The following is a 19,999-nucleotide window of genomic DNA, read 5'->3' as shown; positions in this document are numbered from 1 at the left end:
TCCCACAGGGATAGTGCCGCTCACTCAGAAGCTGGACTTATGGCTGGCAAGCGCAGCGGCAGTGGTGGGAGTGGGCCTAAGCCATCAGTCTGACATTCTCCAAGGGCTCCCAGACTGTGAGAGGGCTCAGGCTGGGCTGAGGGACCCCCCACTTGAGTGCATGAATTTCATGCATCGGGCCTCTAGTATATATATATATGAGTGAATGAAGTGGCTACCCCTTTTCAACAATTATCCTAAGAAGCTACCAGACTAGCTCACATTCCTTCTCCCTTTAAACAAAAACAAAGCCAAAAAGAAAAAAAAAGAAAAGAAAAAATTACATGCGTGCATTCCTTTGTAAAGAGACAGCTATTTTAAGCTTCCAGGAAAAAAAAAAGTTTAATTTGAAGCCTGCATTTGAAAACCATCACTCTCACTAAATTGCCACGTTGACAGTATCTTTCTTATTCTAGACAGACATATATGCCAATAGACAGAGCATGAGAAAATGACGATATCGTTTTAAGGTTCTGTTTCATACTTACCCTCTTCGGTAAGAAATACAGAAGGCGTGCCGTACATCTCGTTGGAATCAACAAAGTACAGAATCCCGCAGAGACTGGCCTTGCAATAATGGAGTAAATAAAGCCACAATGAAACAGTAAACCTATAAGAGTGAGGGGGAGGAAATTATGCAGATTGGTATCATCCACACACAGGTAATTATAGTTAACAATGACCAAGTAAATTGCTTTCTTTTTAATGAAGGGATAGATCTGCCTTCGTGCTCATCGGGGAGATCAGCTTGCGAAGCTTGGTTTTGGAGACAAAGGAGGGATAGTTATAGAAACTGTAAAAGACAGGAGTTAAGCATCATGGTACTCAACTAGCAGACATTCTACCTGCACCTAAACCTCTGTTTCTGTGCCTCTATGAGAACCTCACATGCCTGCCACTTAAATTCTTGATTAAGGTTTCTAAAGCCAGACATAGAATGAGAATCTGGATTTTAATAAGAGGTGATTTGATAAGAAGCTATTCTAATTTCGATGATTAAAAGAAAAACATAATTAGGGCTTTCTGAGCAATTTTGTCTCTTTCAAAGATAAAAGTGTAAGGTAGAAAGAGCACCATAATCTGCAAATGGCATCACTATATGCTAATTGGGACACATATATACTATTTTAAGGCATACATTAGGTTGAGTATCATAGTTCTGGCTGACCAATATGGGACAATTAATCTAATTATTTCATTTCTGAATTGGGGCTGTTTTAGTTGAACAGAAAAACTGTACATCTGTGATTTGTGGAGTGAGAATAAAATAACAGCCATCAACTTAACTAGGATAGATTTTAGCCAAGATAGAGGACCCATCCATCACTCAGCAAATATTTGCTGAGCACTTGCTTGATGTCACACCCTGAGTGAGTGACCAGCAGCTCAGAGACGAGGCAGGGGAGCAACTGCATTTTGCACATAAAACAGGAATCAAGGTCAAAACAAAGGCACAGAGTTCTCTCCATCACCCAGTAACCGAGTCACAGTTTGGGGGTAAAGTGGCAGCAGCCTCAGGCTCTTTGGGGATATAGCCAAACAAGTCCTTTAGATTATTCTGGGCTTTATAATCCGGCCTCCAAATCAGTGGTAAGATATGCAGACAGATGGTGCCACACAGCTCCCTCCTGACCCACCCAGCTGAGCAAGCTCATGAAGATAAGTTATTACAAGGAAGCTTAGCAAGAACATACGCTCAGTAAAGTGACTCAAGATCTTTCTACAGCCAGCAGCCAGGGAAGAATTAAATCACTCTGCTAAATCCATCCAGTCTGAGGTGAACCAGGAACCATTTGCAGCATCTTTAATTCAGCAGAAGGGAAAAAAATATATCTGAGGTTTTGCTGAAATCAACGATGATCAGAAATGGTGCGATTTCCAGCAGTTCATCCAATCTTCCAAGACAAGAAAAGGCAGGACAAAGGCTGCAATCTGTGCTGGCTGTGGCTGGCTGCCCTCGAAACCCTGCAAATGCCTCAGGCCCCCACACTTTGCCCCCCACCACTTGTGTTTTCTGGGACCGTGACATGGAAGGTCTAAGGCAAATTGAGGGTTGGTAAGTGCAAGAATAACTCAAGAATACTTTGAAGTTTTCCGGTCCACAAACCCTGCCTAAGCCATGTAGATCTCAACATTTTTTCAAAGCATATGACAAAAGGATTTTCTTGTCTTCTTAAGGGATTCCGGTCCTCAGGTAAAAGGAGCATGGCCAACCCTAACTGGTATGCTAGCTCAGTGGTTAGAGCACCGGCCCACACACCAAAGGGTCACGGGTTTGATTCCAGGTCGAGGGTAGGTGCTTGGGTTGCAGTTTCAATCTCCAGCCTAGGTTAAGGCTCAGGTGGGAGGCAACCAATTGATGTCTCTCTCTCGCATCAGTGTCTCTCTCTCTCTCTCTCTCTCTCTCTCTCTCTCTCTCTCTCTCTCCCTCCCTCCCTCCCACTCTCTAAAAAAAAAAAATCAATGGAACCCAACCAGTGTGGCTCAGAGATTGAGTGTGGACTTATGAACTAGGAAGTCACAGTTTGATTCCCAGTCAGGGCACATGCCTGGGTTGCAGCTCCATCCCCAGTAGGGAGCGTGCAGGAGGCAGTTGATCAGTGAGACTCTCTCATCATTGATGTTTCTTTCTCTCTCTCCCTCTCCCTTCTTCTCTGAAATCAATAAGAATGTACTTTAAAAGATCAATGGAAAGATTTCCTTCGGTGAGGATTAACAATAACAAAAAGGGCACGGACCGCCCAGCCCCCACCCTCTGCCCGTTCTTACACTGGGTAATCTATCCGCTGGTGCCGGGTGGCCTCCAGCTCACGGTTCCGAAATCTCGGCAACGTCTTCACGATGCCTGTGTTCTCTCCACTGGAGGCATAGAGAAAGCCCAGGAGGGTGACCACATCTGCAAAAGACAAGACCGCTGCCTTTCAATTATCTCCAGAAAAGCATTGCTTCCCAAATCACCTTCTTCCTGGACCCCTCTGCCTAGCTCCAGTCAAACACTGAAATGAAACAGTCTGCAAATCTTAGCAAACATTTCCCGAACTCAGACTGTATACCAGGCACACCTGCCCAGCACTTACAGAGCTATCCCCGTTAGTTTTCATAGCAACCCCATAGAGTAGATTGTATTATTTCCCCCATTCTACAGAGAAGCCCGAGGCGTGGAGAGGTAAAGTTACTTGCCTAAGGTCACACAGCTAATAACTGGTGGATCCACAATTCACGTTGCGAGCTCAGCTCCTACGTGCTTAACCATTTTACATGCTTTTCTTCTAATGTTAAGATAAGCATTTTGAATTTGTGTCATCATAGTAAGCTCACACTTCAGCAGCATACACTATGGTCCACAAGGCTATAAAATAATAATAACTTAATGTACAAAATATATAAATTCATTTAATCCTCATTATTGTCCCCAGTTTACAGGTGAAGATATGGAGGAACAGCTGCCAAAATAATGACTTTTATTTAACACGTAGACTGTGCCCAGGCAATATGCGAAGCACATTTCAGGGGAAAATCTCATTTAATTTCACAGCAATCTATGAGATGGGGTCTATTATTATTCCCATTTAATAGATGCTGAGTCTTAGAGAAGGTTATATAATAAGAGGTGGAGCTGGAATTCAAACTCAAGCAGTTTGGGTTCAGAATCCATGCTCTTAAAATTGCAGAGTTATTTTTTTTTCTTCTGTGCAGACTTTCCTAATATACTCAACACAATACCCTATGCAAAAATTACTAACCATACCCCTCAAAACCAAATAGAGAGCCGTCCACTTCATTTTGAAAATGTGGGAGAAGTCTGTGGCTCTAGAAAAGAGGGTGTCCATAACAAATCATAAGGGGAGAACTGAGTTACTTCATCTATATTTAACACCTATTGCTTTAAACAAGGCCAATGTCAATTTCTTATTTCCTATACCTCTCTCCCCGGAAAGAAGAATGAATTCACTAAACTCAACCTATTAATAAAGATCACTTTTCTCTTGCTTTAAAGTACTCCTCGGTTTAAATGTCCATGATTAAAATGGTGGAAATATTCTGTTTCCTTGGGTTTCTTGGAGAGGGAAGGTTTGATTTCTGTACAAGTTACCAAAAGCCAATATGGCACAAATTATGGGAGCCTCAATCTGGGATGATGAACACCTCAGCTCTCATTTCTCTATGGAAAAAAGAAATGCATTTTATCATAGAAAGAGGTACCTCTGGATCATTAATACTTGGAAATCATAGGAGTAAAGTTTTCATAATCTTGGACTTCTGTGTACATATCTAATAGAATTAAGTAAGCCAAATTCCCCCAGTGCCCACAAATCTACCTGTTTTGTTATGTAGAGATGCATTTGGAAACCCAAAAGGGTGGCGTTATCACTTCCAACAGAAACACTTCAAACTTTTTTTCTTTACAATTTGAGCTCAAGTTGGGCACATTGGTCTTGCTGGTCAGTAATGGGGATGGGGAGGGGGAATTAGAAATAAAAATACTCCAAGTGTGTCTTTGGAATCTGGGAGGGGGAAAAATCACCAAGAGGCTGATATCAGCTCAACCCTGGTTTGGCTTCCACGGTGTTGATTAGAACAGAAGAGACCAGATGGCCATGTCAGGCCCCCCTCCCCCAGGCCCTCTGCTAGCGATTGTTGCTGAGTTATCCAGTGGGTATTAGCAGCAGTTATCAAAATGAGCAGGATTTGATTCTGCCCGACCTGACTCCAGTAAAGGGCGGTTTTATAAAGGAGGCCTCCAAAGGGAAAGGAATGAGAAGTGAATGTTGACGAGCCTGCCCTTAGCTCAGGATCAAAGTAAAGCAGGTTGAGCAGGGGAACTTGCAGCAAAGACAGGGTGGAAGGAAAACCTAAGACCCAAAGATCTAAAATCATTTTACAAGAACACACACCTTCTGTAGCCAACAAGGCCAACGTGAGGGTGGTTTTCTTATAAAATCTATAGCTTCTATAATCGTTCTATGATTTGGAGTTTCTATTGCAATTTCCCCTCAGTAGTATTATGTTTTTACATTCAATCAGAAATAATGAATGAGAATGAAGTTTTGTGGCAGGAAAGGATTTCCAAATTCATCAAGCCTAGGAGAACACACAGGATTCTTTTCTAGTTGTTGCCTGTGGCTGCTTGGAGTGCTGCAACTGGTTAGTGGTGGCTCTCCTAGGCACCAGAATGGGGAGTAACAACCCATGTCAATCACCAAGAAAGAATTCACAGCTGGGAAAACTGAGCTCCCAAGAGGTGAAGTGGCTTGTCCAACCTCCTCTAGAATGTACGCTCCAAGAGGGCAGGGATACTGCGTCATTCATTGTTCCGTCCCCAAAGCCCAGAACAGTGCCCAACACTTTAGAGAAGCTCTGGAAATATTTAGTGAGTTAAGCGAATGAATAAACTAACAAATGACTATCGCTGTGGCCAAGTCAGGATTTGAACCTCTCTTTGGCCTAACACTTTCCACAATGCTAGAATGTGGCCCATGCTGCCTAAGCCAAATAATAGTCTCTCTTCTTTCAGGTCCTTCCCCCAAATCCATTTCGCTGGCTTTTCTGGAATGAGGAAGTTGGGTAGGAAAAGGACATCATTACGACATAAACACAAAATGCCAGGAAAAAAGTTCAGGTTTGGAACCCGCCTCCTTGACTGTTTTGTTTTATTTTGTTTTTAATATTTTTATTGATTTCAGAGAGGAAGGGAGAGGGAGAGAGAGATAGAAACATCAATGATGAGAATCATTGATCAGCTGCCTCCTATATGTCTGTCCCCTACTGGGGATTGAGCCCGCAAGTTGGGCATGTGTCCTGACCAAGAATAGAACTGTCACCTCCTACTTTAGAGGTTAACGTTCAACCACTGAACCACACCTGCCTGGCTGTTTTGTTTTATTTCCTCTAATTTTAGAGCAAGAAGAGGCATTAGGTATCATGTGGTGCAAACTCCTTCACTTGAAGACAAGGAAAGTGTGAGGTCTTGTTGAAAGCTGTATAGCTAATAAGGGACCCAGGTATGACACAAACCTGGTCTGCCACTACAGACCAATGGGCTCGTTCTTAAACCACATCACATGTCACAAGGCCTCCCCGAGAACTAGGGCTGATGTCCAGCAGGCATGCCCCTGTGAGGCCACACTAGCTGTTAAATACAGATATATGTCCAAGGCCCCACCACCAGCCACCCACCCTGGCCTCTCCTTCAGGGTGGAGCCTGGCTCAGCAGGGCCCCAGCAACGTCCTGTTTCAGCACTAGGGCCAGCGCCTGGGGGCTGACTGAGCCCCGTCCCCCACCTCTTCCTGGTCATTAAGTATTTTGAATATCACCCTTAGGTGGGGTGGCTGGGACATCAAGTAGCCCATTGTCCAGTTCAGCTGAGTGACCAGAGCCCTAACAAAGGCACCTGCTCCGGGGAAGGTCCGTTTCCATGAAACAAAGCCCTACTCTGGGTGTGCATCAAACATGTCACAATAATGCGGCTGAGATCCTTTGTGCAGAAGTTAAGAAACAGTCTTGTTTCAAGGAATAACTATTACTATAAATCTGTAAACAGAACCTGGAAGACAACAAGCTAAGATTTTTCAACCTGGAGAAGGAAAGCTAAAGCGCAGGTAGCTCAATAATGCTTTCCAGACACAGGGCATTAAAAAGACAGTGGTGAGCGGGGGTTTTATTTTCCTTAAAGCCGAAGACTGAGAACAAACACTCTACTCTCCAGCAAGTGCGATTTCGGTCAGAACTTTCCCCCAAAAGATGCGAGGCAGGGAAGTGAGTGACTAAGGACGTCTGTGAAATGTTGAATGCAAGGAGTCTGAAGAATAAAATAAATTCCACTCCTAGTCATTTTTCCTCCAAACATACACATGTGTGCAAAAAGATACATGTACAAGGATGTTTGGCAAAACTTTGCTGTTAATAGTAAAAGAGTATAAATGACCTGCATGACCATCAGCAGGAGACAAGTTAAAATAAGGACCTTCCGGCAATGCAATGCTAAGCAGTTATTGAAGAGAATGAGGCTGGGCAGCACGTGCTGATACAGAGAAATCTCAGCTGCACTGTGAGTGAGTGCGGGGCAGCGTTTATCGTGTCCTCCCTCCTGTGTACGAAGAGAAGGGGCCATCCCTTCTGTTCACAGGTGCAGAGAACATTTCTGGGAGGAGACACAAGAAATGAGTGCTGCTGAGTTTGCCTCTAGGCCCGGGGCCAGAAGAGTGTGGTGTGGGGCGGGGAGTGGGAGCTTGCCCTTCCCCCAAACCCTTTTACACCATCTGAACTTTTTTAAACCGGGTGCATGCGTTACTGTTTTGGCTAAAAGAGAAGAGGGCCATATTCTCTGAGCATTTCTGTTTGGCAGGGAGAAGGGACTGGCCATATTCAGAGGCCTCCCCGCCCTGGGCCTTCACGGACGTTCTGTCCACTTCAAAAAGACAAAGTCCAGGGGGCGGGGGGAGGAAAACAGGATGATACACATCGGTGAAAATTCAACTTAAAACAAAAGGTACTCCTTCTGGTTTGGAACCTGGGCTAGGACTGCATGGGCGTACTTCCGTAAAAGACTGAAATAGCAAAGCAGGCGCATCGGGACGTAGGGCTCTAGTTAAACACACACCTGAGCCTGGGCTTCCCCCCCCATAAAGAGAGGACGAGAATAATACTCGTTCCCACGGGAATATTTTGAGGATTAAATGAGGCAATGTGCATGGAAAAGGTGTTTGGAGAACCATAAAGGGCCATGCAGATACAAGGCATTAATTAGTGTTCTTGCGGGGAAATTCAGACGACTGTGATTAACTGGGGGGAAAAAACAAAGGAACTAAGGCTTTCTTTTTCTTCTTCTAAAAGTGCCCAATACATAGTTCTTGTAATTACAGACAGTATCATCATGGCATTGACTTGAATAATCCTGCTGCATAAACTGATATTTCACAGAGACAGGCAGAGTCTGGCTCCAATATTTGACTTAATCTTCTATTGGTTTGTTATAATGGAATTTTGTTCTAAGAAACCATTCTTCCAATCCAACAGATCTGAAGATGAGAATACATTTTAAGTGGAAGGAAAGAAGAGTGGGAAAGAAGGAAACTGCCATGCTCCCCAGTTTTTGAGCTAAGAGGAAAGATTAGAAAAATGTTCATACAGGCAAACATGAGGACAGAAATTTCTTTCTTTCTTTCTTTTTTTTGTTTTTTAATCTTCACCCGAGGATATTTTTTTTCTGCTTATTTTTAGAGAGAGTGGAAGGGAGAGGGAGAGGCAGAGAGAAACGCTAATGTGAGACACATCGATTGGTTGCCTCCTGCATGCCCCCAACCATGGCCAGGAGCCTGCAACTGAGTTACATGCCTTTGACCAGAATCAAACCCGGGACCCTTGAGTCCACAGGCTGATGCTCTATCCACTGAGCCAAACCGGCTAGGGCAGGGCAGAATGTTTAGCACACCTTGGCATGGCTCCAACCTGCCTTTCTAGTCTTATTTCCTGAACTGCTCATCTCCACCTGAGATTCTAGCTGAACAAACACACAGCTGGAGTGCTGCTCCTCCGCATTTTCACCTTGTGGTGGACTTTGGTGCTCCATCCACATGGCACTCTCTCTCACTAGGCACAGACTCAGTCTCAGAATCCTTCGCAACACAGCAATAGAGGTAGCCACACCCAACCACTCTGGGTCAGCATGCAAGACGAAACCTATTTGCTATCCCTCAGATCAAGGGATGCAGACTCACCGACACACCCCCATCAGCCTGCACTCCCTCCTCTGTGCCTGTCCCTTCTGCTTGGATGCCCTTCCCTCCGTTCCTTTTCTGATTATGAAAACTCAACTCAACCTTCCAGTCTCTGTTCAAATGTCATCTCCTCTGTGAAGAAGTCTAGCAAAGCACCTAACACTAAAGACTGCTTGGTAACATTTTTCAATGAATGGATGACTTTAATGAAGAGCTCCATAGCATCACCCAGTAGTGACTAATGGTTAAGTGTAGCATTTGGGAACCCAACTACTTGGGTTCAAATCCCAGCTCCATCGTGAATAGCTGTGTGACCTTAGACAAATTACTCTATCTCTTTGAGTCAGTTTCCTGCTCTGTAAATATGACCTCTCAGAGCACTGGGCAGATCTAAATTAGATACCCACTGAAAGCCTTTCACACAGTGCCTGGCAGTAATGGGAAGTAGCTATTCTATTGGTAGCTGTATGTACCTCCTGCATAATCACCTAAAAAGAGGGAAAGATGGTGTCTGCATTTTTGAGTGCCCAGATTTAGTAAAGAAATTGGTACATAGCAGGTACTCAATCAACCTTTGTCTAAATTGAACATGACACACATCATATGGGGAGGTGGAACAACAGAGGGCTGGGGGAGGCCAAAGGGTGGAGAGTTCATTTCTGATTGTGGGGATCCAAAAGAAAAAAAAGAAAGAAAAGAAAAATGCTTCGAGGTGGGGGGGGGGAGGGTTGGAATTCAAGCTGCCTACTGAAATGTGGGCATTATTTTGCCAGGAAGACATGGCAGGTGGCAATGGGGGGAGATGTTGGTGGGGAGTGGGAGTCAGGGGTGGCAGCTATCCAGGTAAAAGGACCTGCTTTAGCCAAGGCATAGGGGTGCAGAATCAAACTAATCAGACTCATAGTACAAGGGCAGGCGCACAGGGTGCAGGCGAGCTCACGTGCGGCTGCAAAGGAGGATCGCTGACCTGAAGGCTGCAGCCTCAACCAGCACAGCCCACAGGGGCCCCACCTGGGAAACTGCAGTGTGAGTGTGTGCATGGAGCCCCAGGGAAGGCGCGCAGCCACCGCCGACCCCCGCACGCTCCCTAATGTGGCAACACGGCAGAGTGAGGGTGCTGTCAGTGTGACGGTCACACATAAGCATAAGAGAAAGGTCCTTGCCCCTTGGCGAAGAGCATTCATTACTCCGTCTCATCACTCAAGCGACAAATAGTCACTGTGCACCTGACACCCACAGGCGCTGTGCCACTGGAACAAAACATCCCAGGGCCCCGGCCTCGCGGAGCTTGCGTTTCTGGGATGAAGACACGCAACCAGCAAAAAGCAATAGCAGGTAGCCATACAATGTTCAGTGGCAATAAGGCGATGAAGGAAAAGAAAGGTGATAACAGCAGGGTGGGGTGGCAGGGGTGGGGCCGCTGTCTTAGATAAGGTGGGCAGGGGAAGTCATGTCTGATGAGATGCCATCTGTGCAGAGGTATGATGAGGTAAGAGAGGTGGGGCAGGAGCATCTTAGGAGGAGGGAACAGTAATGCAAATGCCCCAAAGTGGGAAAGAACTTGGTACATTCGTGGAGAAGCAAACAGGCTCCCGGGGCTAGAACAGGTGGGCACGAGAAGCATGGCAGGAGATGGGGCGGGAAGGGGACAGGAACAGATTCCACCGGCCACGGTAAGCGACACGGGCTGACCTTTGGTGACTGGCATAGGAGCAACTGCCCGCGGGAGGTGGTGGAACCTGCTAGCACTGGCTGCTATGTGGGGGAGGAGGCAAAGCTGGGAGGCCACCTGCAGGCCGTGGCCACAGTCCAGACAGAGACCGAGGCGGTTTAGACCACATGACAGCAATGCAGGTGGTGAGAGGAAATTGAATATGCCATAAAGTCTGAAGACGGAGGGAACAGGCCTGGCTGGCCTCTCACAGTAGGACGGGCTAGGAAGAGATGTCTGATGGGCCTACAGCTACCCGCCTGGGTGGTGGATTTCTCTCTCTGGGAGAGTTCACACATGAATCAGGCACACATGTGATGGGTGGGGGACCACAGCTAAGGCCTGGTCCCCTCCCTTAAGGAAATGGACAGTAGTACATAGAGCCACAGGCGTGGTGTACCTCACCACCTATGGCCCATGCGCCTGGAATGTAGCAGGAACAGGTGCACCAGCATGCAGGAGGCCGAGCCCGGGCACACAGGTGTCCTGAGAGGCTGCCCACTTCTGACCCAGGGTAAGTTTTCGCAGCAGGGCTGGACAAAGGTCTGCTGCATCTCTACCGAAAATCAGACCCCCGGCCTGGCCTGGGACGGGTCCTGGCAATGGAGATCAGCTGCAGAGGAGTGTGCGTGGGCACAGCCTCGCCTCGGCCGTTGGTGCACGGTCACTCCAGCCTTACCCACGGCACCACCACGCACGGGGACTGTGGCTCACTCTCTTTATAAAGGAAAAAGAAAATGAAAGCAGAAAGGAGATACTTCAGTCCAGAGGCAGTGCTCTCACATAGGATACCAGGCACTTGACACAGAAACCATTCCCCACACCTGCCACCAGTGCCGGCTACAGGCAGGGACCCGACGTGAAAGGTGCCACGCGGCTCCCTAATGCCATCTTGTTGTTCTGACGTGACTCACGTTCCTCAGGAGTCCCTGCAAAGAACAAGCCAGAGGCCTGGCACCTGGCCCCTGCACAGCCAAGCCAGAGGCCTGACCCCTGGCCCCCACACAGCTGAGGTTGAGAACAGAGGTCATGGGCACTTTCCACAGGGCTGCTCTTTTGATTCTCTTAAAGGTGGGGAGGGAGAGGAAACGTTCCCCATTCATGGTGGACAAATCACAGCTGTGCAAGCAGAGCTGGTTTGCACGAGCTCCCCCCTGTTTTCAGTGGCTCTGACTCTTAGAAACGGTTTTGCTCTGTGTTATGCTTACATTAGATCGGTTCTCGCCCCCACAAGTCACGGTTCGAAGAAATAGGGAGAAAAACCTGAGCCTTGTGAATGTGGGAAGGGCCAAGAAAAGACATTGTAAGGCTATGATCAGGTGCCCCAAGAACTCAGCCAGGCCGTGAATGACTTCATTTGAAAACTTCCAGCTTGCAATCCAGTCATTCTTTAATGAGAAATATGTGATCTGGCCAAACACAAAATGGAATCATTAAATCTTGACAAAATAGAAGGCAAAGCAAAACTGTGGCTGTGTGTGCCCCCTGCCTCCTTCTCCTTAACAAACCAGGTCCCCCTGGAGAAGGCCACCCAGACGAACTCTGGGACGGGCTTCTGACTGGGAGAGGGATGTGCACCGATCACAAAATGCATGCCGTTCCGCGATCTCAACAGTAATTACCCACCCCACGCCCGACGCGCACACATGCAGAAAGGGATTCACCTTCTGCTTCCAGGCATCTCAGACTTAAAGCACCACACACACGGGATAAGCCAGACACAGAACACGGAGATTAAAACAAAACGTAGGATAAAATTGTACAGAACTCTGCACACACACAAAAGTGCTCAAAGAAAGAGGTGGAGTCTGGCCCAGCCAACATGGCTCAGTGGTTGAGCATTGACCTATGAACCAGGAGGTCACAGTTTGATTCCTGGTCAGGACACATTCCCAGGTTTCAGGCTCGATCCCCAGTGGGGGGAGTGCAGGAGGCAGCCGATCAATAATTCTCTCTCGTCATTGATGTTACTATCTCTCTCTCCCTCTCCCTTCCTCTCTGAAATAAATCAAAGATAGATAGATAGATAGATAGATAGATAGATAGATAGATAGACTGAATAAAGTCCTGTAGTTGAGTTAAGAGTTTTTAGCTCCAGCCAAAACCGGTTTGGCTCAGTGGATAGAGTGTCGGCCTGCAGACTGAAGGGTCCCAGGTTCGATTCCGGTCAAGGGCATGTACCTGGGTTGCAGGCATATCCCCAGTGGGAGATGTGCAGGAGGCAGCTGATCGATGTTTCTCTCATCGATGTTTCTAACTCTCTATCTCTCTCCCTTTCTCTCTGTAAAAAATCAATAAAATATATTTTTTTTTTTAAAAAAAAAAGAGTTTTAGCTCCATGTCAGTTTCCCCTTCCCTGGTTTCCATACCATGCTCTCACTATGGATGACATCACCATTAGGGGCAGCTGGAGGGTGGGAGAGGGATACATAGAATTGTTACCATTTTTGCAACTTCCTATGAATCTGTAATTATCTCAAAATAGTATTTTCTTAATGCCAAATGTGTTGGTTCTATGGAAAGTGGCCTCTGACAGGCTATTCTATATAGTTACGCAGGCCTTGAAGTTTTCATTATATGTGGGGCTGTGTGAGGGTAGCCCCAGGAAATGCTGTTTCCCCGTGTCCTTAAGCCACCTTGCCCCGCACCAGTCCTCTAGAAGATTAGGAGGTGTCAGGCCCTTCCTGTGGAAGGGTCTGCAGTCACAGGCTCATGGATTTCCTCCACCCACCAACCCTGCCTGGGTCTGGCCACAGTAATTCTAGATCAAAGTTCCCTCAGCTCCAGCCCTGGTCCAGAGGTTCTCACACCTTGGAGTCCTATCAGAACAGTCATGAGAATGTGTAAATGCTGATTCCAGGGCCCTACTCCCACAGAGTCTGACTGAGTCTGTATGGATGGGTGCTGGGAATTTGCATTTGCAGCTAGAGTCCTGACTGGTTTATTCTATTGCAGTGTGTCCTAGAGCCACACTTTGGGAAACGCTACTAGACCTGGGTGGTTCCTGGGAGCATGCCCAGGATGGCTCCCCATTGCAGGGTACAGAGAAGAGCTGGCAGACACTCAGCAGAGCAAGGTACCCCTGTCACCAACAGAGCGATTTTCAGACCCCTTCTTCTAACTGTGTATAGTCAGAGAGGTCCAACGCCAGTGCTTAAGGGAGACTGAAGAAGGGCACAGGAGCTCCTGTACGGATCCTTCAGAGGCTGTGCCAATGTGGCATTTAGGATAAAATGCAGAGTTTGGACTCTATCATCCATCATCACGGCTACTTTTCACTGAGTGCTCATTATGTGCTAAGCAAATTACAACTCATTTAATTCTCACAACATTGCTCTGAGGAAACTGTTACTTATTACTCCCACTTTACAGAGAGGAAAACTGTGGCTCCAGGAGTTCCAAATTACACAGGCAGAAGGAGAGTGGAAGAGCCAGGAGCGGAAGCCGGGTCTGCTTGGCTGGGAAGCAATGCTCACTAAAGCTCACTGACGCTGGAGGGTGTTTGAGGGGAGACGGGAGGAAGGTCTTCCCAATGCTTGTTCCAGGAGCATTAATGCTCCTTTCCAACTTCAAACCTCCAAACCTCTCAAGGTCCCTCTTCCATGGCCCCTCTGTCCCTCTCTCTCTTTCACCTCCAGTCCTATTCTCTCCAGCTCTTTCTCCTCTCCTCACCTCACCTTTCCACTTTTCCCCTTTCATCCCCAGAGTCTAAAATTACAGGCTCCATTTCCCTCAGTCTCCCCCAACTGCTAATATAAGAATTTTCCCCTGCCCCTCTTATGGTACAGGCTATCTGAACAAATGAATTAGGTTCCTGGCAAGGCAAGTGACCTACCATTTTCAAGAGGACACTGGGGAATCTTGTTTGCCTGAAGGTTCCAAATATAACCCATGTTCCACTCAAGGCACACTTGATGGTCTTTGAAAGGGCGCTCAAAAGGCGGGACCGTCTTCAGCAGAGTATAATTCTTCGCGACAGCGTGTAGCAAGTTTTCGTCCCATTTAACATTCACGTCTCCACCAGTGTATCTGTGAGTAATCCAGGCGCGGAGTATCACCACCGACACGGAAATGGAGTGTCTGATGAAATAGTCATCTCTGTAAACCATGATGCTTGGAAATTTCACCTGCACCAAGTGTGTCCTGCTGGTGTGAAGATGCTTCTCATTCTTCCACCGTTTTTTGTACACAGGAATGCTACTCCTGAACTCGGATGAGACAACTGCTTCCAAACTGACAACGCAAGGCCGGGAGCACAAATACTCAACTGAGACTTCAGAAATGTTGCGAACATTTCCTTCAACGACAGTGAAATAAATGAAGTCTTTGTAAGCCACGCTCTGCTCAGCGTTGGATATCACTGACGTCGTTAGGGAGGTCTGCCGGCCCCAAGACGGCACAAAATTCTGAAAAGAAAAATGATATAGAGAAAGTTTAAAAATGATCATATTAACAGACTAGAGGCCCGGTGCACGAATTTGTGCATGGGTGGGGTCCCTTGGCCTGGCCGGTGATCAGGGCCAATTAGGGCCAGCCGGCGGGGGGAGGGACCGCGGGAGGTTAGCTGTGGGAGCACACTGACACCAGGGGGAAGCTCCTGCGTTGAGCATCTGCCCCCTGTGGTCAGTGCATATCATAGCTACCAGCCAGTCCTCCGTTTGTAAAGGTCGCTTAGGCTTTTATATAGAGAGATATGTGGATCATGATTTTCCTGGGATAAAAAAATCCATGTCCATAAAGCGACGAATGAGGAAGATAAAAGATGTCGAAATCACTACTGAGCAATTGGAGAAAAACCAACACACGCACACACACAAATACACATGAAGATTAGGCCACATTAACTCTCTCCCCAGACTCAGTAGCATCTGCTGATCAGAACGTGCCTTTCAAACTGCGTGGCAGTCACTCCAGAGCTGGTTTCCAAACGGAGGAGCCAGTTCATAGCACATCCAGGCACAATGAGTCTGCCTTTGAGTGAAAAAGAGAACAATCGGGCTTCAGACATTTCCAAACTATTGTCCTGACTGCAAATGCTGGAGAGCGGCAGCCAAAGCAGAAGGCTGGAGAAGAGCTCAAAGTGCACCCGAGAGAGAACATGGTGGGGACTCCAACCCGGCCTCATTTTCTCCGTAAGTTCTGAGCCAGGACAAGCACGCATGATGGATGGACCAGCAGGAGGTTGCTGCTGCTCCAAATCACACACGGGCATGCAGGGACCACAGACTGTGTTGTCTGATCCTTTCACCGTGGCTGGTGCAACATGTGCCAGGAGAGGTTTTGTTTGCCTGGTTATTTATCTAATTATCTGAATGACCCAGCCCTCTCCATGTGGACATTTGTTCCAGAAGAAATCTGGAGAGTTTGGTCATGAAGTCAAGGCAATGTTTTGGGTGTGATGTATAGGTGCTAAGAGAGAGCTCCTAAATCTGACTTTGTGATTCAGGTACCCCAAACACAATCACAAAAAGGTTACTTGGGACCACGGCACACCCGTCAGTGTGGCTACTATAAAAACAAACAGCCCTAGCTGGTTTGGCTCAGTAGGGTCCCAGGTTCCATTCCAGTCAAGGGCACATGCCCAGGTTGTGGGCTTAACCCCCAGTGTGGGGCATGCAGGAGGCAGCCGATTAATGATTCTCTCATCATTGATATTTCTATTTCTCTCTTCTTCTCCCTTCATCTCTGAAATCAATAAAAATATATTATCAAATAAACTGACACAAGTGTTGGAAAGGGTGTAGAGAAACAGGAACCTGTGTATTGCTGGTGGGAATGTAAAATGGGGCAACTGCTGTGGAAAACAGTACAGTGATTCCTCAAAAAGTTACACAAGAATTACCATATGATCCAGCAATTCTACTTCTGCGTGTATTAGACCCCAAAGAGTTGAAAGCAGGGGCTCGAAGAGATATTTCCATAGACATATACCCACACAGCAGCATCATTCGTAATAGCTAAAAGGTGGAAACAACCCAGAGCCTATCAACAGATGAATGGATAAACAAAAGCAGTATCTACACACAATGGGACATTATTCAGCCTCAAAACGGAAGGAAATTCCGACACATGCTACAATTGGATGAACTTTAAGGGCATTTTACTAAGTGTAATAAGTTAGTCACAAGAGAATAAACACTGTATGATTCCACTTATATGAGGTCCCTAGAGTAGTCTAAATTCATAGACACGGAAAGTAGAATGGCGGTTGCCAGGGGCTGGGGAAAGAGGAGAAAGAGGAATGACTGTTTAACAGGCACATTTTCAGTTTTGCGAGATGAAGATTCTGGAGATGGGTGGGGTGATGGTTGCACAACACTGTGAATGTACTCTAAGGTCACTGAGTTCTACACTTAAAATGGTTAAAATGGCAACATTTTATACTATGAATATTTTTACCACAATTTTTTTTAAAAGGTCACTGTAGTCTTCTCCAAAGAATGTTGAACTAGGGAGCCCTTTCTTCACTTCTGGTTTAGGAGTGTGGGAGAGGCCAAGGTGGCTAAGACAGAAAGATGGTATCAAGGAATCGTGTTTACAAAAAGTTGTAACACAAAGCAGAACCTGGCCTGTCCTCAGTCTAAACTGATATACCAGCCCGAAAGGAACACAGCCCCAGGTGAAAGTAACTCTGACCGGGGTGTCCAGGACAAGTGTTATGGAAGGAATGGTATTTCATTTGGGCTTTGAGGGATGAAGAGAAGTTCTCTTTTTAAAAAAATATATTTTATTGATTTTTTACAGAGAAGAAGGGAGAGGGATAGAGAGTTAGAAACATCGATGAGCGAAAGAAACATTAATCAGCTGCCTACTGCACACTCCCCACTGGGTATGTGCCCGAAACCAAGGTACTTGCCCTTGGCCAGAATCGAACCTGGGACCCTTGAGTCCGCAGGCCGATGCTCTATTCACTGATCCAAACCGGTTAGGGAAAGAGAAGTTCTTTAAGTAGAGAGGCAAAGGGAAGACACTGAAAGTACTATGACCAGCTTGAGTAGGGGCAAGAAGGCAGGGAAATGCAGATGCATTGGGGGGGGGGGGGGGGGGCAAGCAAGCAGCTGGGTTTGGCCAGAGAATAGAAAGGACGTGAGGCTATGAGGTTGAAAAAATAAGACAGGATCCTGGTTCTGGAGGACGTTGAATCCCCACCCAAAGAATGTTGACTTTTATTCGACTGATGGCAAAGAACCAAAGAAAGTTTCTGTAAAAGGGGATGGTGTTTCTATTTTCAAGCACTGACAGTCAACAATCAGAAGCAAAGCTGCCGAGCAAGAAAAATGAGCAAACGACTGAGTTCATTGGCAAGTAAATTCTCACTCCTAGTAAGAGAAATAAATGCACATCGGAAGCGAACTGAGATGCCATTTGGAACCTGGTAGAGTCACAGACATCAGAAAGCCCGATAACGCATGGTAGCGGCTGGAGTGGAGGGCAGCATGGCCCTCACATCCTGCTGGTGGGTTGACCCCCATGGACTGCAATCAGGCCATGCCTACCAAAGGTATAACTGCACCGCCCCCTGGCCCAGTAATTCCTCTTCTAGGACTTTATCCTACAAAGATAACCAAATCTGTGGAAATCACGTACATACAGCTTTCACTGCAGCACTGGTTATAACAGCAAAAGATGGAAAAGCTAAATGCCCATCAAGACAGGGCTGGTTAGGCAAATTACAGTGCATCGCCTTCTGGAGTACAATACAGCTAGTGACAGGACAAAGATCTTCTTGCACAGAAAACAGGATGATCTTCAAGCTTTATTTATTTTATTTATTTATTTTTGAACTTCAAAGTTCATAAGTACCATTTGGGTTCAAAAGAAGAAGAAGAAATATAGACATACTTGCTTGGGTACACAGCACTCGATGCCCATACGGAGAAGGACGAGGCGACCAGGAGACAGGGTAAGAGAGAGACCAGCACTGGCCATCCCTACATATCTATTTAATTTTGTACTACATGAGCATTCCCCAAAATGAGGGCGGAGAGGGAAGCATCATCAGTCCTAAAAAATAAAAATGGAAAATATGGCTTCTGCAAATTGAGGAGGGAGACTAGAAAGGCTGGCCATTCTCTTTGATTCGTGATGGGAAGCCTATGGGAAGAAATGTACAAAGTCCAACTGTCCACCCCTCAGGAAGAGGTGGAATTGTTTTAGGTTCTCATTTATACTTCCAAATTACAGGGGTGGAGGGAGAACAGATATAAAAATAGTCTTATAATTAGAAGTAGAGAATGTTAGAGCGGGTGAGCCCTTGGTGACGAGCCAGCCCACCCCAAGTTTTGGACAACAAAATGCAACCGAGAGGTGACAGTCTCCAACATCACCAAGCTGGTGGCTGAGCAGAGGCAAGCCCAGAAGCCCGGCTCCTTTCCTTTTTAGAATATATTTTTTATTGATTTCAGAGAGGAAGGAAGAGGGAGAGAGAGAGAGAAACATCAATGGTGAGAATCATTGATCAGCTACCTCCTGCATGCCCCCTACTGAGGATCGAGCTCGCAACCTGGGTATGTGCCCTTGACTGGACTTGAACCCAGGACCCTTCAGTCTGCAGGCTGACACTCTATCCACTGGGCCAAACCAGCTAGGGCAGTGGTCGGCAAACTCATTAGTCAACAGAGCCAAATATCAACAGTACAACGATTGAAATTTCTTTTGAGAGCCAAATCTTTTAAACTTAAACTATATAGGTAGGTGCATAGTTATTTACTTAAGTAGGGTACTCCTAAGCTGGCCTGTGCTAAAAATGTCCTCAATCTGATTGAGGTACGTTCGCTGAGGTCAACCCCTTCCAACTCTCCCATCCACACTCGTCTTGTAGCCAGTCTCACTCAACTTGAATCCCGCGGCCCGCCTGCGCCACGTCTCCCGTCGCCCGCCCGACAGACACCCTCCACTTCTTCTAACGCCACTTCTTCAAAATAGACTCGCCCAGGCCGAAAACCGACTTCTGCACATGGGCCACGAAGTTTCAATTGCACTGTACGTGCGCGCCCGCACGTGGTATTTTGTGGAAGAGCCACATTCAAGGGGCCAAAGAGCCACATGTGGCTCGCAAGCCACAGTTTGCCAACCTCTGAGCTAGGGCCATTATTTTACATCTTATTCCTAAAAATGCACCAGCCACTTTTCTGCGTTAGTAAGTGCAATGTGCTGAGCATGGTTTCAGTTCTGCTTGATGGCCCATGACTTTCCAGACCTCGGCTCATCACTGCAGATTGGTGGTGACAGATGAGAATGAAGAAGGTACAGGACACCTGACTACAGACCCTCCCCAGGGACTTCACGCAAAATTCTGTTTTAAAGGGAACCTCCACATACTTCTAGGAAGATTATTGTATTTCCACCTGCTTCCAAGTGCAGTAAAAGTAAATCCAAGGCTTATGGGTTCTGGCTGTATGCGAGCCAATACCGAGGCCACAAGTCATGTTAAGCACTCGGAATGTGGCTGGTCCACGTTGAGGGGTGTCATCAGCGTAAAATATACCCTGGACTTCAAAACCAATACAAAGAAGGGTGCAGAGGAGCTCA

The 19,999-nt window shown here is 46.7% G+C and overlaps 1 protein-coding gene across 1 annotated transcript in view; it reads right to left on the bottom strand.

Moving 5' to 3' along the window:
- Positions 1 to 19,999, bottom strand: part of SEL1L3 (SEL1L family member 3) — a 107,641-nt gene that overhangs the window by 79,064 nt on the left and 8,578 nt on the right. The window contains exons 2-4 of the mRNA XM_081083121.1: positions 14,304 to 14,874; positions 2,809 to 2,953; positions 528 to 649 (exon numbers count right to left, since the gene is read on the bottom strand). Of these exons, the coding sequence (XP_080939247.1) occupies positions 528 to 649; positions 2,809 to 2,953; positions 14,304 to 14,874 (838 nt within the window). The remainder of the gene's footprint in view (positions 1 to 527; positions 650 to 2,808; positions 2,954 to 14,303; positions 14,875 to 19,999) is intronic.

The sequence above is a fragment of the Myotis nattereri genome (assembly GCF_964212035.1).
Source record: "Myotis nattereri genome assembly, chromosome: 1".
Taxonomy (NCBI): Eukaryota; Metazoa; Chordata; class Mammalia; order Chiroptera; family Vespertilionidae; genus Myotis; species Myotis nattereri.
The sequence above is the reverse complement of the archived record's forward strand: the minus strand, read 5'-3'. Positions and strand labels throughout refer to the sequence as shown.